Below are 23,888 nucleotides of genomic sequence, written 5' to 3'. Positions count from 1 at the left end.
AGACACACTTTGGAGGAAGTCCATGACTGACCTATACCCCTCAGTAGGCTGGCATCTCTGACCCCTGTGTCAGCTCCATGACAAGCCTCTGGCCTCATCTTGTGTTTGGAAGACCTATCCCATACCCTGAGCAGGGACAGTCTCTTAGAGCCTGTTACTCAGGAGAATCTGAGACCCACCCAGTCTAGTCAGTAGCAGCTGGGTGAGACCTTCTGAAGCTGTGGAGGACAAGCATGTGTGCTGGAAGCTTCCACAGCAGGCAGCTTGAGGAAACAGAGACCCCAGGAGGAAGAATGACATAGGCCAACACCAGGGGGGCGTGTCTACGCTTTACAAGTCCCAGAATCTCCTTGAGACCCAGCTGGGGCAAGGACCAGGCCAAGCCCAGAGTAAATAAATCTCAGTCTGTACCTGTCTCTTCAAGTAGACGCTTACTCAGGAGTGTGAATGTGAATCCAGGGACATTGGGGCATATTTGCAGAAAAATTCCCCCAAGTTCTTGCTTTTTTCCACTCTGAAAAATTAAGTGGAGGCTGGGACTGCAGCTCGGCTGGCAAAGTGCTCGCCTAGCGCGCCCAGAGTTCTGGTTGATGCAACAGATCCTCTGATCTCAGCATTCAGGAAACAGAGTCCAAAGATCAGGACTTCAAGGTGATCGAGTTCCATGAAGCGGGTCGGGGGTAGAGAAAAGGAAGGGGAGAGGGACAGACTGAGTCAGATTTTATCCTAGACTAGAGTTATGTCTGATGAAAAGTATTGCCCTATTAAGATTTGTTTTTTAAGCTAAATCGATGCATCCATCTAGTGGATTTTAGCACAGGCCAGAGCCATGAAAGCCAAGGGCCAGAAGGGCCTTCCCTCTTCCCACATTGCCCTCTGTTTTCTCATCTAAAAACAAAACAACAAAGCTTTTAATCTCAGCATTGGGGGGAGTGGAGGGGTAGAGAATGGGGACATAGAAAATTCCAGGAGGCCAGAGCTATAGAGAGAGGCCCTGTGTCCAAATAAATAAGTAAACAATAAAAATAAAAACAAAGCATAACTTTACCAGCTTTTATTCTAAGTCGCAGCGAAGACCTTGAGTAAAGAAAGTCCCCGGGGCCTGAGAGCACGAAGGGAAGTAGCTCTCCCCTCTCCTCCACGCCCCCTTCTTCCACTCCTCCTCCACGCCCCCCTCTGCCCTCGGGAGGAGCTCCTCCCCAACCTTTCGCTCGAACTCTCTCTCGAACCTCGAGCTCCGGGATAGCAGGGCCGCGCGTGTCGCCCACTGGACCCGGGTAGCCAGGCAGCTCGGCGCCCCCACGGTAACGTCCCCCGCGCTCTCCGCGGTGACGTGTCTGAGTCCTGGCTGCCGTCCTAGCCACGGCAGCTCAGCTTGGTTTGCGGGCCGGCGTCTTAACGCCTGTTGGGGCTTTGGGATGGCAGCGGGTCGTGCGCGGGGCGGCAGGAGGGAGGTTGTCCCACCTGCAGCCGTGGTTTCCCACCTGCAGCCGGGGTTCGGCAGTGCGGGGAGAACCCCGAAACCCAGGGCTGTGAGCTGTGTTCAGAGGCCTCTGTGAACTCGCCTGCGGCTCTAGACCCTGCTCCCAGGCCCAGGCCCTCCCTGTCTTAAACTCCAACCCCACGGTAGCCATCTGCCGCAAGGGGCCGAGTCTCTGAACCATCCCTGACGCGGAATCTCGGCCCAAAGGCGGATATCACTGTTATTATTATTTATCGTGCTTATTGCCCTGTCTCCATTCTGTAATAAAACCCAGAAAAGCTCAAGAAGTAATTATCACAGTAATGTACTGCGGAGGTCCGAGTCCAGAATCCTCACACAACCGGCTAACGAAAGTGCAGCTGATTTTGTTTTTGTTTTTTTGGAACCATCAGGTGTGTTTCTTGTAGTTGTTAGGCTGGGAACGCTGTCCCTTGACGTGATTGGTCAGAACCGACACAGCCCTTACACACACACACACACACACACACACACACACACACACACACACACCACGCACGCACCCGTAAGGAGCTTGGGCTCTCTGCTAACCGGGTCAGCTTCTTATTGCTCATAGAGAATTCACTGACATGAGCTGAGTTCAAGCCAGGCCCTCGCTCTGTTCCTTGTTCATGCCTTTTCTCGAGTTACAGAATCTGGAGCCCACCTCCGTGCCCGGGTACCCTAGGGTCCATTCCACTGAGAACGGGGCTTTGGGGAAATGATCCTTTTAGCTGTTCCTTGTAGCCCGACCTGCTTCTGCCCTGTCCAGCACCTGCAGCAGCAGGTTTGATTGGGGTTTGGGGTAGTACTCGCTTGTAGCATTTCCGTTAGTCCGGTCCGATAAAGTTATGCAGCGAGGATTTCAGGCCAGTTTGCATAGGTGCTAAACCTGTCCACAGCATTCCGGCATTTCCCGTCGTTACTGAAGGCATTGCTGAGCCTCTGGCCTCCTGACCCTGCTTCTGCCTTCTGAGATGCTGTGCCCGCGTTGGTTATCCACTGCTTTGGGCTTTCGGGTTGCCTTGATTTTGTTCTTTGTCATGGACTCCTGTGTGGGGTGACTGTAAATCCCCGATTCCTAAAGTCATTTCCGCTTGTACCCATTGTCCCAGCGTGACGGTATCCACCCCGGTTCTATTTAATAATAGTCTTGGTTTCAGGCACGGCTAATGCACACGACTGAGGATAGCTATGAATGAGTCCCAAAACGAAACTGTGATTTTAAAACATTACGTGATTTCATTTATTCGCTCACACTTGTAACTTGCCGTCACCATTCTGAGGCTTGAACTTTGTAGATAGCAAAGTCATGTTGCCATGGCGAAAGTTTGGACGTGCCTGCTTGGTAATTTAGCACACCCCTAAAGTGAACGTACATGCATTTGTAGGCAGCAAGAGTGGCTGGCGCATGGCAGCTCATGTAGAACTCAGGGTGGACCCACGGGTGTCAGAGACCCTTGACTTCAGGACTAGAGGTGGATCTCAGTGGCAGAGCAATTGCAGAAAGCCCAGGGTCTGTCTCCAGGGCCAGGCAGAGGCCGAGGGGAAGGAAAAGGAAAACAGAATTCTGTGGGCAGGGTATAGAAACACCTAAGTGATATTGAGAATTATGCATGGTCAAATGACCCCCCTAGTTACTGTGGGGCCTTAACATTGAAACCCCTAAATTCTGCTGTGATCTCTGTCTCATTCTAAGGACCGTAAGGCCCTGAATCCATACCAGGAGCCAGAGTCAATTAGCCATGGCTACAGAGGTTCAAAGGGAGTACGTAAACTCTGCTTGCTAGCCTTCTAGAATTAGGCTCCAAAGTAGGCCACAGGTTATTGGTAATAATGCCCAACCATCCTGATTTGCCTGGGACTGAGGGTTTCCTGGGATATAGGACTTGCAGTTTAAAAAAAATATGTGTTTTATTTAGTACTCATACATCCTTATGATCAAATATCTGTCCCCATTCTTTCCTCTCTGGTTCCTCCCTACCACTTTTCCCTCCCAACTTCATGTACTCTCTCTCTTCAAAAAACAAACAAATTAGCAAACAAAAATCCCCACTGAGTCCATTTAGTCCATGGGTGTGGGACCATCTACTGGAGCATGGGTAGCCTCTCAGAGCCTGCATACTTGAATGAGACTGACTCCCAATTACCCATTCATCTAGCTGTTTCTATCTCCTAGCTATTGTGAATAGAACAACAATGATCATGGATGGCTTTGTAATGGGATGTACAATTCTTTGGGAATGTGTCCAGGAGTGGTATATCTGGACCATATTGTAGATCCATTTCTAGCTTTTTGAGGAATCACCACACCAATTTCTACAGTGGCTGCACAGGTTTGCACTCCCACCAGCAGTGAATAAACATCTCCCTTTCCCCACGTCCACACCAGCATTTGCCAATCAGATCTTCCGGTCTTTTCCCTACTCAGAAGCTTGTCAAACATGGCAGCTAGCTGCTGTTGCTATGATCTTTCTCCACGCCAAGGTTTTCTTGGTCACTGGGAAGGGCTATGATTCTCTTTTCCTAGCATGCTCTAGTACCTACACCTCAAGGTAGTGCGCTCAGTGGAATTTCCTGTTTTGATCAGAAGGATCATAATTTACACAAGACTTGGCAAAGCTGAGATGAGATTCAAATTAGGGCTGTCATAGCCGTGTCTGAGATACATATTCCAGTGAGGGGGGGCCCAGAGGTTACATCAGAGGACTGTGGATACTCAGCTTCACCCTGTGGTGCAGGAGCTCCGAAGATCAACTGCCTCTGGGACTCTTCCTCTGCAGGCTTCCCAGATCATGTGGTACACTAGCACCCGGGGAATGGCCCCACGGGTCAACTTTGAGGGAGCCCTCTTCTCTGGCTATGCACCCGATGGGGGTCTCTATGTGCCAGAGGAGTTCCCACAGCTGGACAGAGAGACCCTGCGCCACTGGAGCACGCTTTCCTATCGCAGCCTGCTGAAGGAGCTGTGTGCCCTCTTCATTGGCCTGGAGCTCATCCCAAGACATGACCTAAATGGTGAGGAGCCCCCCTGCAGCACCCCTGCCCCAGCTCAGCATTGCACACCTCTTCCCTGAGTTATACTCATCACCCAACCACTGGAAAATGCCCAGGTGCCTTTCTCAAACCTTGCAAACTTTTTCCCCAATTCTAGAATTTCACAATTAGACTATCCAGGACTCCTCATTCCTTTGTTCTGCCTCCAGCGAGATGAATGACAAAATGTACCACTGAAAATTGATTATTATTTTTAAAAAATACATCAAAATTATAAGGATTTTTAAGTCGTCCAGAATTCTTGAGTGTTGATGAATTTCTCTCTCATTCATCCGGATACCTAGATTACTATTTTGTCTTGTTGAGGTCCTGGGACAGGTTGTCTCAAGCTGTAAAGTGTAATTAATTTTCCTCAAGGATATCAATTATAAAAGCAGACACTAATTCAGTAGGTGTGTGTGTGTGTGTTTGTGTGTGTGTGTGCCTTAGTTATTTTTTTATGCTGTGGTAAGTTACCATGATCAAGACAACTTAGGGAAAAGGGTTTATTTGGGACTTACACTTTGGGATGGTTAGAGTCCATGACCATCATTGTAGGGAGCATGACTGCAGTCATAGCACTGACAGCAGTAGCTGAGAGCTTACATCTTGATCTACAAGCACAAGGCAGAGAGAGCTAACTGGGAATGGTATGAGCTTTTGAAACCTCCAAGTCCACCCAGTCCATCCCAGTGACATACTTCCTCCAACAAGGCCACACCTCCTAATCCTTCCCAAACATTTCCACCAGCTGAGGACCAAGCATTCAAACATATGAGTCTGTGGGAGCCATTCTCATTTGAAAACCACAGGGTGGGTATAAGGATCCTGCCCTTCTATTAAGTGCCTATTTAGGACTACAGCTGTTGGTTCTCAGGCAACATTTTGAGTGACAAGAAGAAAATCCATAGGGTAGTTTTTTTAGTCAATATTTTCTGTTGCTGTGATTAAACACCATGACCAAAGCAATTTGGGGAGGAAAAGGTTTCTTTCAGCATGCAACTCTCAGGTCATGCTCTATTACTGAGGGAAGTCATGGGCAGGAACTCAAGGCAGGAACCTGGAGGTAGGAACTGAAGCAGAAGACATGGGGGAACACTGCTTACTGGCTTGAGCCTCATGGCTTGCTTATCCTTCCTTCTTATACACCCTGAACCACCTGACCAGGGGTAACACCACCCCCAGGGAGCTGGGCTCCTCCCACACCAGTCATTAAACAGGAAAATTCCCACCGATTTGCCTGCAGGCCAATTTTATGGAGGCAGTACCACAGCTGACATTCTCTCTTCCCAGGTGTGTCTAGGTTTGTATCAAGTTGACAAAAAGCAAACTGCACGGTAATGGTAGGTTTTATAGTTGGGGAGGAGAAAGGACTACAGTGTTCCGGTGACCAGCAGTGATGGTGTTACCTAGGCAGTGGGTAGACATTTCAAAGTCAGATCAGACCTATTGACCCAGACTCCACATTTTCATAAGATCCTAGGTGTGGTGCACAATAGAAATTCAAGAAGCTAGGTTCTAAACTGTGGCTAAGTTTGTATGTATATTAACCATGCCCAGGTCCAGGCACCACAGATGTGAGATTTAGTATTACAAAAATAGACTAACTAAACTTCATCTTTAGGGAAGAAAATTAAGAGGCTGAAACTGACTTATTTGATCCATGATTTGATCTTCTATTGAAATATGTGCTTATAAAAAGACTCAAATGAGCTGGAGAGACATTTCAATAGTTAAGAACACTGGCTGCTTTTCCAGAGGACCTGGGTTCAGTTCCCAGAATCCACATGGTGACTCATAACCATCTGTAACTCTAGCTCCAGGGGATCTGACTCCCTCTTCTGGCCTCTTCAGGCACTGCACACACATGGTACATATACATGCATGCAGCCAAAACACCCATTCACATAAGATAAATAAAAATAAAATAAAAAGACCCAATGAAGAAGTATACAAAATGAAAACAAGACATTTTCTAAAGTCAGATCTAGTCTCTGGGAATTCTAAAGAGGAATGTATGAGCAGTTTAATACATGTTCCCCAGATTTTTCTAGATCTATACAATTCTGTTCCTAAATATGTCATTTAAAATCAGATTTTCTGGACTTTTTAGCTGGCAATGGTAAACAAACACTTTAAAGAGGCAGAAAGAGAACTTGAAGGGCTAATACCTTTACCTGCTGTCCAATCTCTACCCTCACAGATCTGATTGACCAAGCCTTCAGCAGATTCCGCCACAGAGATGTGGTCCATCTGCGCAGACTGAGGAATGGGCTGAATATACTGGAGCTGTGGCATGGGGTCACATATGCCTTTAAGGACCTGTCGCTGTCCTGCACCGCTCAGTTCCTGCAGTACTTCCTGCAGAAGAGGAAGAAGCATGTCACCATTGTTGTAGGTGGGTGTTGGGAGAAGGCAGGGTCCTTTAGCACCCCAGCTGGAGTGTGCTCATGCACAAGACACCCTTGATTGAAGCTTTTAAGGCTTATGCTATCAGTTCTTCTAGATAAGCAGTTCTCAACCTGTGTGCTCGCGACCCCTTTGGGGGTCGAATGACCCTTTCACAGGGGTCACCGAGGACCATGTGAAAACACAGTTTACAGTTCACACCACAGGGAGGTGCTCCCAGCTGAGCCTGAGAGTACAGTTCACACCACAGGGAAGTGCTCACAGCTGAGCCTGAGAGTACAGTTCACACCACAGGGAAGTGCTCACAGCTGAGCCTGAGAGTACAGTTCACACACGGCAGGGAAGTGCTCACAGCTGAGCCTGAGAGTACAGTTCACACGGCAGGGAAGTGCTCACAGCTGAGCCTGAGAGTACAGTTCACACGGCAGGGAAGTGCTCACAGCTGAGCCTGAGAGTACAGTTCACACCACAGGGAAGTGCTCACAGCTGAGCCTGAGAGTACAGTTCACACCACAGGGAAGTGCTCACAGCTGAGCCTGAGAGTACAGTTCACACCACAGGGAAGTGCTCACAGCTGAGCCTGAGAGTACAGTTCACACCACAGGGAAGTGCTCACAGCTGAGCCTGAGAGTACAGTTCACACACCACCACAGGGAAGTGCTCACAGCTGAGCCTGAGAGTACAGTTCACACCACAGGGAAGTGCTCACAGCTGAGCCTGAGAGTACAGTTCACACCACAGGGAAGTGCTCACAGCTGAGCCTGAGAGTACAGTTCACACCACAGGAAAGTGCTCACAGCTGAGCCTGAGAGTACAGTTCACGGGGTGGGGAAGGCATGGTGGCAGGAGCCTGAGGCATCTGGTCACATTGTCTCAACAGTCAGGAAGCAGATAGCATGGATGCTCGTGCTCAGCTTGCTTTCTTGGTTTCATTTTGTCCAGGACCACAGCTTATAGAGTGGTGCCACCTACGTTCAGGGTTAGTCTTCCCTTTTCAGTCAAACCTTTCTGGAAATGCCCTGATAGGCACATCCAGAGGTGTGTTTTCCCTGGTGATACTGAGCATCAAGTTGACAGGATTAACTGTCATAGTTCCCTTTGTCAGACTGCTGAAGGCTGCGGATCCTTCTCAGAATATTTTTAGGTGTACAGAATACCCATTAATATCCTGAATTTTATCAGCATATCCACGGACCCTGGACTAAGTACTAAGCACCTGTCTTTCAAGTATTTGAAAGCCATTGCTGCTGCATTGAATGCTAATATTTTTTTCTAATTAGTTCCATTTATTTATTTATTTTTCCAAGACAGACTTTTTTTTCCTCTGTGCATTCCTAGCTGTCCTGAAACTCTCTTTGTAGAGCAGGTTGTTCTTTTTTGTTTGTTTGTTTGTTTTGTTTTAAAAATATGGAACGCTTCACAGATTCGCATGTCATCTTTGTGCAGGGGCCATGCTAATCTCCTCTGTATGTTCCAGCTTTAGTCTATGTGCTGCTAAAGTAAGCACATGGGCCAGGTTGTTCCCAAACTCAGAGAGATTTACCTGCTTCGCCCCCCTGAGGGCTGAGTTTTGGAATTACAAGTACAGGTTTTTAGAATGTCATTTTATAGATGGCAGTGTGGAGAATGAAGAGCTCTTGACAGTGGCGGGATTAGGATGGCCTATTTGTACAGCCGCTTTGGTGGGTTCCTTGTATTTTTTTTATTTATTTTTTAAATTACACTCATGATATTAATCACATTTGTGGTATTCATAAATTACATTCGCAGTATTCATTCAATATATATATATATATATATATATATATATATATATATATATGCCTAATGTCATTTATTGAAGGAGTGAGGAGGTCTTAAATACAGGCTTACAGCACAATGGGAGAACCCCAGAGGGCAGAAGTTCGCTACTGATGTTTTACAATCTTGCATCTAAGCTGTTAACACCCATTATTCAGGATACACAGACAAGGAACTTCCTTTAAGCATTCAGGAGGGTGGAACTTGGCAGGGAATTAGCATAGGGAGGATATCAAGGTCAAGGTCTGCAAGCAAGGCAACAGTTACCCAAAACGGGAGCCAGGAACCTATAGGTCCTCCTTTTATTAAAAAATGAGCTTCTGACTTGGGTTGCATGGGGCGTCAGCAGGTCACCTTACCCATCATGGAGACGCCTGCCCAGGCCACACAGGTGAACACCAATATTTTAAGGTCAATTTCATTCATCTATTCCCCTTGTGCTAAAGGGAGGGGTTGGTCTCCTTCCTAGGAACTGCTGGGGACACGGGAAGTGCTGCCATTGAGAGTGTTCAGGGTTCCAAGAATATGGACATCATCGTTCTGCTGCCCAAAGGCCTTTGCACAAAGATTCAGGAGCTCCAGATGACGACGGTGCTGAAGGAGAATGTCCATGTGTTTGGAGGTAGGTGTGGGGCCGCGTGGTCCTGGCTCTGCCTGGCTCTTTTCGTCGATGGGATCAGTCATGTACGGAGGTGATGCGGCTTAGCTCTGGGTCGGTTCCTGACTTCACTGTTTTCCACACTAGCTGGCATGTGGCTTTAGACCTGCACTCACTGTGTTGAACTATTGCAGCTGGTTCAGGTGACTGTCAATGCTGCCCCTGTGCAGGTCCCCTTGCCAATGTCATGTGTAAGGAGCCATGCAGAACCATAACTCAAGCCAAGCAACTTGCTCTGTTCCAGGGTACTGAAATGTTGTGAGCACAAATGTGTTTCATAGTTGAGAGAACGTGTCAGTGCGTGTGGGTAGTCCATGCCATTCCATAGAGTCCATGCATGTAAGCAGGGCCAAGTATTAAAATAGGAAGCTGCCCTGGGCTGCCTGCTACCAGTTTCATTATAGCTGGTTGTATAATGAAGACCTCGGTTTTATCATGGCATCAGTAGCTTTAGGGGTCTTGGTTGGGGTTTTACACACTTCAGCTGTGCAGGCTGGCATGGTTTTTTGATCATTCACTTGATACACAGGAAATGTTCTACCAATCAATCAATCAGCCAATCAATCAATCAATAAAAGGGGCTGGAGAGATGGCTCAGCGGTTATAAGAGCACTGACCACTCTTCTAGAGGACAGGGTTCAATTCTCACCACCCACATGGCAACTCACTTACCATCTGTAACAGCAGTTCCAGTGAAATCCGATGCCCCCTCCTGGGCACTGTATGCACATAGTACACAGACATACATGCAGGCAAAACACCCATACACATAAGATAAAATAAATAAAAATAAAATTTCTTCTATAACTTGTCTGGGTCCTGGTATAATCCTGAGTGGTTTGAATGAAAATGGCCCCCATAAGCACATATGTTTGAATGCTTAGTCCCCAGTTAGTCGAACTGTTTGGGAAGGACTAGGAGGTGTGGCCTTGTTAGGGGAAGTGTGTCACTGGGGATGGATTTAGAGGTTTCAAAAGGCCAAGCCAGGTCCAGTCTGTCTCTGTTTCTGTCTCTGTCTCTGTCTCTGTCTCTGTCTCTGTCTCTCTCTCTCTCTCTCTCTCTCTGCCTTCTGCCTGTGATCAGATGTAAACTCTCAGCCACTGCTCCAGTCCCATGCCTGCTTGCTGGCTACCATGATGATCTAGAACAAATCCTCTGAGAGTATAAACAAGCCCCAGTTAAAGGCTTCCTTTTATAAATCGCCTTGGCCATGGTGTCTCTTCACAACAAAAGAACAGTAACTAAGATCATCCATAGAGGATGATTGGATGTTAATATACCAACACTGACAAGGAGCTCAGACACTGGAAAGAAGTCTTACCATAAGAGCAGCACGAATTCCCTTTGTCCAGTTGCACAAGGACAGAGAAAAGGGCCCTCTGCGCTTTTCTTTGGCAAGCACATGTGCATTCCAGTGCAAAGTCCGTGGTTTAGCTAATCCATTGTTGGCAAACTCCTACACACCAGCCTTGGTCATTGCCCAACCTGGCTGCATTTTCCTATGGTCATTGTGAGACTTTAGTGAACAATGTTTGGGATCCCGAAGGCCCCTGCTATTCCCCACATGCCAAGCCTTCTGGTCATGACTCTAGGGCTGTCTTTTCCCAGCTAAGCAGAGGATTGATTTTTGTACTACAGTCCTTCTCTCTTGCCTTGTACAGATACATTGGAGGACTCTTCCCCTGGGGGCTGGAGAACATTGCCCACCTGTGAAATAGTGGAAGGAGGATGTGTGGTTGATGATAAGTGTAGCATGTTGTAATTAGCACTAGAGCTAGGGTGTTTCTGTTCTGTGCATCAAGGAAATAGCTCCTTGATAGGCGTTAAAGACATTGTTTGTTGATAAGCAGTACTGTTCATGTTCTTTTCCTTCTTCCAAGCTTCTTGTGTGACTGTTAAGAGGATGCATGTAGATTCAGGGGCTAATAGGAAAGATGTGTTTTCCCTTTGTAAGCTCGAAGAGTAGAGCTGGACCACATGGGCACTGAGTTTAAACTTTATTAATTCATCATCATCATTATTGTGTGTGTGACGAGAAGGATGCACATGACACAGTGACCCCATGAAGGTCAGAGGACAGCTTTGTAGAGTCATCTTTTTTCTTTCTACCTTTAAATGGGCACCAGAGATCAAACTCAGGCTGTCATGTTTATGTGCCATATATTCTATGCCACTGACTTTACAGGATGTTACAGTTAAGAGAGCGCCTTGAGTCTCAGAAGAGAGTTGGGCTTTGGATTTTTTTCAACAGTCTTGAGACTGAGAGATTGTGGGGACTTTTGAAGTTGGACTAACTGCATTTTGCACTGTGATGTGGCTACAAGCCCATGGAGTCCAGGGAGTGGATTGTGTTGGTTTGAGTGAGAATGTCCCCATAGGCTCATATGTTTGAGTGCTTGGTCCCTAGTTAGTAGAACTGCTTGGCAAAGATTAGGTGTGGCCTTGATAGAGCTGTTCACTGGAGTGGGCTTTGAGGTTTCAGAAGCCCACAGCCGTTCCCGGTTAGCGCTCTCTCTCCCTCCCTCCCTCCCTCCCTCCCTCCCCTCTCTCCCTCATGCTTGTGGACAAGGATGTAAACTCTCAGCCTCTCCTCCAGCATCATGCCTGCCTCCAGTGCTGCAGCCTTAATGGTCACAGACTCTGACCCTCTGAAACTGCAAGCCCCGCAAATCCTTTTCTTCTACAAGTTGCTTTGGTCACAGTATCTTCTAACAGCAATAGAAAAGTAACAAAGACACACACCAAGCGTCTTACCCAGCCACTGGTTTATAAAGGTGACAATGTCCATGTATATTGTATGATTCCTGAGCACCAACTACTTAGTGGACACTAGATGTTCATTGATTATAGTACATGTGTGTTTTTTAAACCAGAAGTAATAGGAAATCCAGCTCAGACTATCTGAAAAAACAGTTGCCAACTTCTGGAACTGGGATGTCCAGGGGTGAAGTAGGCTCTCACTTGGTTGATTCTGAGACTCAGCAATACCATCCGGAACCCAAGTACTTCCCAGTCCCTGCTCTGTCCTCCACAGTCCTAGGCTCCTTCCTCTTGAGGTCACATTATGGAGACTTGAGGTAACCAAGTCTCCCTTTTCCTGTGGCTCTCCCTTAAAAGCAGGGGTGGTTTCTCTAGCACCCCAGCAAATGTCCTTCTGAGTCTTAGTGACCTGAACTTCTCATACATCCATCTTGGACCCAACTCCTGACCCCACGGGCATGCCAGGCACAGATTGGCTTGGCCTTAGCCAAGAAGTGGGGCCACTGGATCAGGCTGCTTGGGGTTTGCACATGGACTACAGATGGTTCCTCTCTTCACTGATGCTATACAGTGATGAGGAAAGAAGGGGTCACAGCCTGAAGGGCCGTCCTGGTACTTCCCTCAGTAACATGCACACCCACCCACTTTGAGGTATGGATCCAAATGCAGAGTTAAGTACAGGTATCGGGTAAGGTGTGGTGAAATATCATTTTAAGGTGTGTTACATTTGTTTATGCTGTGGCATATTTGTTTAATGATGCAAAGATGTGTTGCACTCTTTTATGTTGCATTTGTTTAACTATGTTACTCTGCCTGTCTAAAACACCTGATTGGTTTAGTGAAGAGCTGAATGGCCAATAGCAAGGCAAGAGAGGGATAGGCGGGGCCACCAAGCAGAGAGAATAACTAGGAGGAGAAGTCTGGGAAGAAGAGATTAAGGAGTGAGAAAAGAAGGAGGAGAGGAGGACATCAGGGGCCAGCCACCCAGCTGGACAGCAAGCCATGGAGTGAAAAGTAAAGAAAGGAATATAGAATAGAGAAAGGTAAAAGCCCAGAGGCAAAAGGTAGACAGGATAATTTCAGTTAAGAAAGGCTGGCTAAAAACAAGTCAAGCTAAAGCCGGGCATTCATAAGAAAGAATATGACTCCATGTGATTTATTTGGGGGCTGAGTGGAGGGCCCCCCAAAGAAATAAAAGCCGAAGACCAAAGAGTAAAAAAAACCAACAACAGTAAGGGTCAATCTGGTACAATTACTGAGGCAGCTAGACTGGGGTGTTAATATGTTAGACTGGTGGATAATTTACCCAATAATTCGCCACACAAATTAAACCAATGTACACACTCAGCCTCAGGGCCAAGTTCTGCCCAGCAAGCTTACCTAGCACACAGGAGCAGGGTCAGGACACCCACACTTCACCCACAGGGGAGAAGTGACCATCCCCCCAGCCCCAATGGAGTTCACATCTTTCAGTTGGGTAACACTCTCTCCTTCTTTCCGGAAGAGTGAAGACATACCCTTTGTGGAACAGTGAAGACTTAGAATACGAGGGGAATTCTTTTCCCAATAGCCCAGAAGGCTGACATTTTATGTCTTATGTTATAGAATGCAGGACCATTGGAAATGCTTCTGACCACATTTTTTTTTTCTCCCAAGTGAGGACAAATACTCAGGGTCACAAGAAGAAGTGACCCGCATTCTATCCCCAAGCAGCTTACATGGAGCCTGGAAAGCCAGGCCAAGCCATGTGAAAGTGAGGGAAGCAAAGGCTGGACCAGATGGGAGAGGACGGGCCCCGCCTGGGAGGGCCTCGGCGGAGCCCAGAGTGACTGCGGGGGCTTCTCCTGCTCCTGAGAGCTGTTATATTCTCTCTCCTTGCCAGTGGAAGGGAACAGTGATGAACTTGATGAGCCCATCAAGGCCGTGTTTGCGGATGTGCCTTTTGTCCAGAAGCACAACCTGATGAGCTTGAACTCCATCAACTGGTCTCGGGTCCTGGTGCAGATGGCACACCACTTCTTCGCTTACTTCCAGTGTGCACCCTCCTTGGACACGCACCCCCTGCCCGCTGTGGAGGTGGTCGTGCCAACAGGGGCCGGGGGTAACCTTGCAGGTGAGGAGACCCTGGGATGCAAATGGACTTTCCAGAAAGTACCTGGTCTTTCAAGCTATCTTTTGCCTACAAAGGTGGAACAAAAGAAGGTTGTGTTTTATTCTAAAGACGACAGAAAACCACATGGGATGTCCTAGATTTCTTCTGACTTGGAGCAGCTGGGGAGAGAACTTTCCAGGGTCCTGCAGAGGAGGGAGATTGAGGACTCAACCCTGGGAGTTTCAGCAGCCTAGCCTGTGCTTACTTGCACAGAGGCTAATAGACAGATGTCAAGGCTCCACCACCAAACATAGCTCAGTGTCCTTTCCCAAAATCTGCACTTTACTCCCAGCTCCTCCCACTGCCTGCTGAGGGACACCTGCTTGGTGCCATGGCACACTGTTCTCACTACCCTGGGGCCGTGTGAAGTGGAAAGGACTCTGGCCTCAGCAGTCTGGCCCTGGCTCTGCCCTTTACTAGCTGAACGGTTGTTAGAGAGTTCCTCAGACTCAACCCCTCTGCTGTAAAGGCTGGCTGATCACGTGCTCAGAGCCGCCTGTGGGGAGCAAGTCTGACTGTTGGGTGCACATGACCTTTGCACAGAGACGGTGCTGTCCAGCTGCCTGGCACCGAATACTAACAGACGTTCTCAAGCATTAACTATGCACCAGGTGGTTTTCATGGTTCTAAGTGCTTTTCATGGGTTAATGATTTCATGCGACCAGGACAATGCTGTCTCCTGGTGTACATGAACAATTGGTTCTAGGACCCCTACAGATACCAAAAACTGCAGATGTTCAAGTCCCTTATATAATATGGCATGGTGTTTGCATATAACCTATGAACATACACCTGAGTACTTTAAATCACCTCTAGATGATGTGGAATAACATACAATATGTGAATGTTATTTAAATGACCATTGTTCTTTAAGGGGTATTTGCAAGAAAGAGTTTGAACGTGTTTAATACAGGTGCAATTTTTTTTTTCTTGAGAAAGGTTTTCACTATGTAACTCAAGCAGCCCTTGAATTCAGTATAGCCCAGGCTAGCCATGGAAGTCTCCATCCTCTGCCTCAGCTTCCCAAATGCTGGGATTATAGTGTGTATCACCACATCCTCTTTCGGATAGTTTTGGTTTGTGGCCAGTTGAGTCTGTAGATGCAGAAGCCCTGTATCCAGGGTCCGCCTGTACTGTTCTTAGCATTTTAGAAGGAGGAACCGGACACAGAGAAGCTAGCTGTCCCCTGTTTCCACAGCTGGCTGGTAGTGAGCCAAACTGACAGCCAGGGAGGCTGCCATCCTTGCCATCTCTTGAGGAGGCAACGGTGTTAGTGTTTGTGGTAGCTCTGTCTCTGGCCTTGCTTCTCTAGGCACCAGGGATGAATGGGATGGCGAAAGCATCGTAGTGGTTGGGAGACTCCTGGGCTTCTTTTGGGAAGACAGAGGTGACGGGCTGGCAGTTAGGTGAGGAAGGCTGGCTTCCCCACCGCTCAGAGGGTGCTACCCTGTGCTTCCCTTTCATGTCACTGTTGGCTAGCAATGCCACCTATAGCTGTGCCCTGCATAGGACCTGGCACAAAGTAAAGCCTGGGCAGTACCTGTAGAGGACATTCCCGTCTGGCGTTTCTCCTGGGGACCCATTCCACCTTAATGAAGCTCGGGCCCTCCTGAGCTTCCATTTTTCCTAAGTCTTCGAAGGACACTAATGTTTCCATGAGGATCAAGCGACATAAGAGAGTGAGTGGACTTAACAAAATTAAGGGTGATGTTGGTAGACATCCCCGCCCCCGCCAGAAAGTAAGGGCCTGGAGAGAGGACCCAGTAGGTGACTTGCCGCACAAGTCTGAGTTTCGATCTTCAGGCATGAAACTGGGCGTGGTAGCACACATCTGTCATCTCCGTGCTCCCACAGCAAGAAGACAGAGACAGGAGAAGCCCCGAAGCTGGGCCCCTAGCCTGGTGTGCCAACAGTGACCAGTTAGACACCCTCCCTAAAGCAAGGTGGAATGCAGAGACCTCAACTCTGCAGATTGGGAGAATCCGAGCAAGACATTCGGCCTGTGGTGACCTCATTTCCTCTTTTGCAGTGAGGGGGTTGCCTCACAAAACTTTATATGTGTGTCCGTCCCTGGTAGGCAGGGCGCAGTGACCCCCCTCCTTGTCTCCCTCTCCCCCATCCGGTGTCCCTGCCCATCTCCTCTCTCTATTCTCATTTTCAAGCAGCACAAAAGTTTGTTTTTATTAAGCTCAGTTTAAAAGTAATTCTTTGCCTTTGTCCTAAAATCCTGGTGTCTTCTCCTCTTGTCCCAAGCTGGGTGCATTGCTCAGAAGATGGGCCTGCCCATCCGCCTGGTTGTGGCCGTGAACCGCAATGACATCATCCACAGGACTGTCCAGAAGGGAGACTTCTCTCTGTGTGAGGTTGTCAAGCCAACCCTGGCATCTGCTATGGACATTCAGGTGGGTCTGTGGGGAGAAGAGCTGGTCTGGCCAGCCACTGGTGGAGCTGGACTGGGTAAGGGTTGGAATGAGGTGGCCTAGGACCCTGCCTCTCCACTCAGGTGCCCTACAACATGGAGAGGATCTTCTGGCTGCTCTCTGACTCTGACAGCCAGGCGACAAGAGCGCTCATGGAGCAGTTTGAAAGAACCCAAAGTGTGCGCCTCCCCGAGGAACTACACAGAAAGGTTGGTCACTGGCCACAGCCTGGGGGGTGGGGGTGGGGGTGGGGTGTCTCTGCAGCCTCCAGAGCCAGCAGAGTAACATCTGAGGGATGGTAGGCCTTTCAGTTCAACAGGACTCAGTAGACAGTGTTGGTTCAAACATCTGGAGTCTGACCTCTAGTGGTTTATTTTAGGCATGTTTAAGCACAGCACAATGTGGTGAACGTCATTCTTGTGATGATTAACTCAGTCCCGTGTGTACAACAAAGCATACATGAGTCTCCTTGTGGAACAAAATAAGCTAAATGTAGATCAGGTGTGACTACATCAAAACTCTGTGTAAAGTCCATAAAGATCGGTTCTGTAGTTTTACTGATAAGGATCTGGGGGAGGATCCGGTGCTGGAAAAGTCTCTACCACACAGAGCAAAGGTCGCCAGGCTAGTAAACACATCCACATCCAGCCTTCTGGGTAGATAGCGGTTATTACATTCCTACCCTTAAAGGAACAGCCCTGTGTGCTTAACATTCTAGGCACCCCTAGTGCTTATCAGTGAGCGCAAAGACCTCTGTGCCTCCTACAGCAGCATCCCACGGAGGACGGAGAGGATGCAGGCACAGGACAGGGTTGGGGTTTGGAAGTCTGGACAAGGGAAGGGGACACCTGGTTTTTTGAGCACCTGTGAGCCGGGAACTTTCACAGCTAACACTGAGTGAATGAGGAGAGTTGTGAAACACTAAGCTAGTTGTGTAGATTCCGCACCTCAGTTTCCCCATCTGTACAGCGAGGATAATAGGAATGCCTGTCTCATAGGGTTGCTGTGAGATGTGGGTCAAAAGAAAAGAGACATGGGAGGCACTTTACATGCTGCTGGAAATACATAGCTCCATACAGTTACTGTTTCTATTTTTATTTATTGTTGTTGTTAGTTTCCAATAATAGCAACAACTGTGCAACAAGGACAGAGTCATTCTGCCTTTCCGACACGGAGAGACTGTAGCTCTCGCTGACCCTTATCTCTCTCCTTTGTCCTCCTTGTCTCTGTCTCTCTGCTAGAGGAGGAGAGACTTTATTTAGTTAATAAAAAAGTTTCATTTATTTTAGGGAACTAGTTAGAAAGCGCTGCTTTTATTTGAATGCAGCCTGCTGATAGGTTCTTATTTTATAGGGTATCTTAATTTCTGTACCTCAATCCCTGTCGGTGGTCATGCTGGCTCTGCATCCCTCCACTGGGTGACTGGAGCAAGCTACCTTACTGCAGCTCTGATCATCACAAAGTTCTAGAATTGCTTCTTCTAGATTGCACAGTCTGATTTTACCTCAGTGTCCTCCACTTGAGGAGAATCCTTATTTACCAATTTGGCCTTCCCAATTCCTTTAACGATCTCTTACATGACATAGTTGTCCGTGGTTAGTATCTCTCCTGAAGGATTCTTCTCAAAACTGGACACAGTTGTACCCTTGCTCTACACTGCTTTAAAAAAAAAAAAAAAGGTTTTCATTATTTTAATTTAATGTGTATGAGTGTTTGCCTGTGTTTATGTATGTGTACCTTATGCATGCAGTGCCTGTGGAGGCCAGAAGGGGGCTCATATCCCCTGGAACGGTAGTTACAGATGGTTGTGAGCTACCATGTGGGTGCTGAGAACCATGCCTGGGTCCTCTACAAGAGCAGCCAGTGCTCTGAATAGCTGAGCCATTTTTCCATCCCTATGCTGCTTTTGACATAGCCAAACATTAGTTTGTTTGACCCATAGTTTGTGCAGACATCAATATCCCTTCCCCTTAAGTCAGTGAGATCCTCCATTAAAACTGGAGACATCAGCTGGGCAGTGATGGCGTATGCCTTTGACCTCAGCACTTGGGAGGCAGAGGAAGGCAGACCTCTGAGTTTGAGGCCAGCCTGGTCTACAAAGCACGTTCCAGGACAGCTGGGACTGTTACACAGAGAAACCTTGTCTCAGAAAAAAGAAAAGAAAAGAAAAGAAAAAACAACACAGAACTGGAGATATCATGTCCTCTGTTTCTTCATTTTCTACCATCAAAGGATGCTGTATTTGCTAGAATGCCATCCATCCATCCATCCATCCATCCATCCATCCATCCATCCATCCATATTGTTTATTTGCTATGGTTCAAGAACTGTTAGGTGCTGGAAATACAAAGAAAAAATACAGCTATCATATTGAGTGACACATCTAAGTGGTAGAGCACATGCTTCATATGCATTAGGCCCTGAATTCAATCCTCAGAACTGGGAAAAAGAGGAGGAGGAGAAGGGGGGAAATATTGGTTGCCATCTCTAAAACATCCCTAAACCAGGAAATAGCCATATGAACAATCTATGAACCACGTACTTGGTGTCTGATGCCACTGAGTACATGTAGGGTGTTTGCTATGTTGTAAGCATGCAGAACATCTTCAAGAAATTATCTGGCAAACCAAGTACTCAGGGAGCACTGAGAAGGGAGTCTTCCTCTGCCTGTGAGTACTAGAAGGTTTCCCGGGGGAGGTGCTCCAACACAGGGTGGGAACTGACAGGGAAGTTTTCACACCACCGGTGGTTTGAACACCCGTGACTTGTGCTGTATCTGGCTATAGAACAAGACTGTGTGCTAATTTGATGCGTGATCTAAATACATTGAGATTGTAGCCAAAACTTGCATAAATCCTTCTGCTCAGTAGGCTCAAAACTGCAATTGGCTCAAAACTCAGAAATTGCTTTTCCTCTGAGCTGGGTCAGTATTCAGTCTGGAGCATTCATCGGAGCTCCTGGCGTTGGTGTGGCTGTGTATATAGCAGGGTTTTAGTCCTCCTGTGGTTCACCAATCCCAACATTCACCCCTGTCCCCCGACCCTTCAGCTTTCAGAGGCGGTGACATCTGAGTCAGTGTCTGATGAGGCCATCACCCAGACCATGGGCCGCTGCTGGGAAGAGAACCAGTACCTGCTGTGCCCCCATTCAGCCACAGCGGTGAACTACCACTACCAGCAGACTGACAGTGGGCAGTCCAGGTACCAGCTGGGAGGTCTGGGGCACTGAGGGCACCGCGCTTCTCCAAGCAGGGCATACAAGGCTAAGGACAGTGATGTTGGGAGCATGGTGGGTTCTGTGCCCAAGAACCACAGCTGTTTAGAAAAGGAGTGAACTATATCCCAGGTCATGAGGGGAGGTGATGGCTGAGCTGGGTCTTCATTGGGAAACTTTGTAGGCTTCTTAGACAGGTAAGTTCAAGGTACTAATCATGTCTCTGTCTGTCTCTGCTCTCTGCCCCGCCCCCTGCCCCGCCCCTAACCTTTCTCCTGGTCCTTCTTCCTCCATCTCCTTCTTCTGTTCTCTCCTGTCCTGCCCCATCTTCAGGAGCATCTCCCGGTGCTGCCTGGCCTCTGCCTCTGCAGTCAAATTCCCAGAAGCAGTCCAGGCTGCTGGGCTGACTCCCCAGACTCCTGCAGAGATCCTAGCCCTGGAGCACAAGGAGACCCGCTGCCTCCCCATGCGGAGAGGAGATGACTGGATGCAGATGCTGCGGGACACAATTGAGGGCGTGTCCCAGCGCTGGCACGGTGGGGCTGTGAACCCCTCAGAATAGCCAGGCTGGAACTGGTTTGGAGACGTTTGTCCCGGGACTCACTGGGACAAGATGGCTCAGTAGTTAAGAACTCTTGCTGCTCTTCCAGAGGACCCAAGAGTAGTTGCCAGCACCCATGGCAGGTAACTCACAACCATGTATAACTCCAGCTGCAGGAGTTCTGACGCTTCTGGCCTCCGTGGACGACGCACTCATGTGCGCAGATACACATACAGACACGCATACCTATAATTTAAAATAATAAAAATAAATCCTTTTTAAACTTCCTTGTCCCAGCTGGGTGTGTCAGCACATTTAATTCCAGCCTTTAGGAGGAAGAGATAGTAGGTCCCTGTGAGCTCTGAACCAGCCTGGTTTACATAGGAAGTTCCAGGGCAGCCAGATCTCCATGATCAGTCTGTGTCTTTAAATATATATATATAATATATATATATATATATATATATATATATATATATATATATTTTCATCCCCAGGAGAGGTGACCTTGAGCAGCTTGTGTCCCTGCTTCTGGGGAAAGCTGCAGGTGATTCCTGGGGATCTGCTGCTCACTTGCCTTTGTTCTGTGAGGGGAAGAGTGAGCAGCTGAGGTGGAGGGTGGCCAATGTGGAAAGGCTTGGCAGCATCGTTCTTAATATGCAAGTTTTAGGGGCGACACATGATGAGCCTTGGACTTAGGGTCAGCTTCAGCTTGAAGGGGTCGGGACTCCGGACCCGTGACGCGAAGCTGCTCACCTACATGTTGGTCTGGGTCTCATGGTCTCTGGATCTCTCTTTGTTCAGCCACCACACCAAGTTCAGAGCCTTGGCCCTCCTTGCCACTTGCTTTCAATCTGCTGAAACCGTGGGAAGGCCCTGGCATAAACGCTCTGGTGTGTGGATGGGGCAGAGCAGAGCTGCAGGGTTGAGGACAGCCCCACTAGCCTGAGGTGATGCCGAGGCACGTGCCACATCCACCTGCTGCACCAGGTTAGCTCAGCAGAGCAGGCAGGGGCCAGGGAAGCTTGGGCTGGTGGTGTGGATAGAAGTAGCTGATCGAGAAATGCAAATCAAAACGACTCTGAGATACCACCTTACACCTGTTAGAATGGCTACGATCAAAAACACCAATGACAACCAATGTTGGAGAGGATGTGGAGCAAAGGGAACACTCCTCCACTGTTGGTGGGAATGTAAACTTGTACAACCACTGTAGAAATCAGTATGGTGGTTTCTCAGAAAATTAGGAATCGAACTACCTCAAGACCCAGCCATCCCACTCTTGGGCATATACCCAAGGAATGCTGATTCATACCATAAAGATACATGCTCAGCTATGTTCATAGCAGCACTATTTGTAATAGCCAGAACCTGGAAACAACCTAGATGCCCATCAACGGAAGAATGGATAAATAAAATGTGGCACATATACACAATGGAGTACTACTCAGCAGAGAAAAACAATGAAAGCATGAAATTTGCAGGCAAATGGATGGAACTAGAAAAAATCATCCTGAGTGAGGCAACCCAAACCCAGAAAGACAGTCATGGTATGTACTCACTCATAAGTGGGTTCTAGATATAAAATAAAGAACAATCAGACCACAACCCATAGAACCATAGAGGCTATATATATAGCATGGAGGTCCCTAAGACGACTGTGGCTTATAATAAATTTCGGTTTTACTCAATAAAAAAAAAAAGTAGCTGATCACAAAACTAGGTTGTGTGGGACAGAAAGCCATGGTGGCATCAATGTACCAACCAAGACATCTAGCTATTCAGTTATTTATGTTACTGGGTTCGGCTCTTATGGGCAGAAGGAGAAATGTCAGGCAAACGCAAGTCCATGAGTGACAGTGGCAATCCTCATGCCCTGGATGGTGGACTTCCGTCTAGAAAGACAGAGATGGCGGTGAGTAGAGGAAAATTTTTAGCACTAGAGGATGCTATTGCCCCACCCTTATGGCTGCTCTGCCCTCATCAACTCGGGCCTCAGGAACTTCCTCACCCAGGACTGAGAATGCTCACCACCCAGAACCAGTCTGATTGGTTTGCCCCATCAGATGGTGCCAGATCCACACTTCTGTGGCACCTGGGTACCATAGAGGGAGTGCTGGAGGAAGCCCACTACTGGAAAGGTAGTTATTGAGAACCAGTGTTCAGTAGAGAAGAGTAGGGATGCTGGACCCATTGGGGGCAGCAGGGGTAGGGCCACTCTAAAGGAATGGCAGTGACCCCTTACAGGCTACAGCACATCACAGGTTCTGGGACACTACCATCCACAGTGTCTTAGTTAGGGTTCTGTTGCTGTGAAGAGACACCATGACCATGGCAACTCTTATAAAGGAAAGCATTTAAGTGGGTGGTTTTACAGTTTCAGAGACTCAGTCCATTCTCATCATGGCGGGACATGGCAGCGTGCAGGCAGACGTGGTGCTGGAGAGGTAGCCGAGAGTTCTGCATCTGGAGAGTTCAGCAGGTAGCAGAAATGAAGACTGACTGCTACACTAGGCCCAGCTTGAGCATCTGAGACCTCAAAGCCCACCTCCACAGTGACGCACTTCCTCCAACAAGGCCACACCTCCAAACAGTGCCACTCCCTATGGGCCAAGCATACAAACATATGAGTCTATGGGGCCATTCCTATTCAAATTACCACACACAGTATCAGACAGGTGGAACTTCTAGGGCCACTTACCGATTGGCTAGGACTGACTCAGTGCTCAGGGGTCACCATACTGCTTGAGATCCATGACGATGCTTTAAATTTTGTTTCTCATTTATGCATGTGTTGTTGCTCACTGCTGCATATGGCAGACTGTCTGGCCTGCACACTTCCTGGGATCCCTTGTCTGTGCCTCCCTTGTTGCTGCGGGGGTGCTGGGATTGCACGCTGCCTCATCTGACTTTTACATGGGATCTGGAGATCTAAATTTAGGTCCTCAGGCTTGTATGGCAAGGATCTCCCCAGCCTTTAACTTTTGTAAAACCAAAAGAAAACAGTACAGTCCTGACCTGGACCAGGAGGTCGTTCTTCAGTGACAGCGTCCTGAGAGAGAGGACCAGATCAGAAGATAGAGAGAGAAGATAGAGAAGATAATAAAGTGTTTGATCAGGACATCTTGCACGAGCCACGTCTTGAGCTAAGCAAGCTATAAAGAAGTACAGCATCTTATATACTATCTCCAGGGGAGAAACAGGAGTCAACAGTGGGGCAGAATCAGCCGAGGCTAATCAAGCAGAGTTGGGAAAGGAGGATACAAGGTATCTCCAGAGCATCACAGGCTGAGCACACAGCCGTCTTGGAACTGATAACACCAAGTCTTTTCAGGGGGAAAGCCAAGTTCCCAGGAACTGAAACTAACTCCTTTGAGGCCCTGGTCTCAGCCCCAGCCGGGCCTTGCCAAGTCTACACC

General features: G+C 48.0%; 1 protein-coding gene and 1 non-coding gene across 2 annotated transcripts; one reads left to right on the top strand and one right to left on the bottom strand.

Annotated features, from left to right (window-relative positions):
• Positions 1 to 1,197: 1,197 nt before the first annotated feature.
• On the top strand, positions 1,198 to 20,496 carry Thnsl2 (threonine synthase like 2). Its single transcript, XM_028859430.2, has 9 exons — positions 1,198 to 1,304; positions 4,264 to 4,498; positions 6,720 to 6,914; positions 9,195 to 9,347; positions 14,026 to 14,256; positions 16,549 to 16,697; positions 16,799 to 16,924; positions 19,764 to 19,915; positions 20,262 to 20,496. The coding sequence occupies exons 2-9, from the start codon at positions 4,276 to 4,278 to the stop codon at positions 20,488 to 20,490; spliced, it is 1,458 nt and encodes a 485-aa protein (XP_028715263.1). The 5' UTR covers positions 1,198 to 1,304; positions 4,264 to 4,275; the 3' UTR covers positions 20,491 to 20,496.
• LOC114684892 lies at positions 8,327 to 8,432 on the bottom strand. Its single transcript, XR_003733414.1, has one exon. It is a non-coding gene; the product is annotated as a U6 spliceosomal RNA (small nuclear RNA).
• Positions 20,497 to 23,888: the final 3,392 nt, after the last annotated feature.

This window comes from Peromyscus leucopus, chromosome 3 (genome assembly GCF_004664715.2).
Source record: "Peromyscus leucopus breed LL Stock chromosome 3, UCI_PerLeu_2.1, whole genome shotgun sequence".
NCBI lineage: Eukaryota > Metazoa > Chordata > Mammalia > Rodentia > Cricetidae > Peromyscus > Peromyscus leucopus.
This window is presented reverse-complemented; position numbering and strand designations above follow the sequence as displayed.

Coding starts and splice junctions, on each gene's coding strand:
- Thnsl2 (XM_028859430.2), top strand. CDS start 4,276: ATGTGGTACACTAGCACCCGGGGAATGGCCCCACGGGTCAACTTTGAG. Junction 14,257..16,548: donor GGCCGGGGGTAACCTTGCAG/GTGAGGAGACCC, acceptor TCTTGTCCCAAG/CTGGGTGCATTGCTCAGAAG. Junction 19,916..20,261: donor ACTGACAGTGGGCAGTCCAG/GTACCAGCTGGG, acceptor CCCCATCTTCAG/GAGCATCTCCCGGTGCTGCC.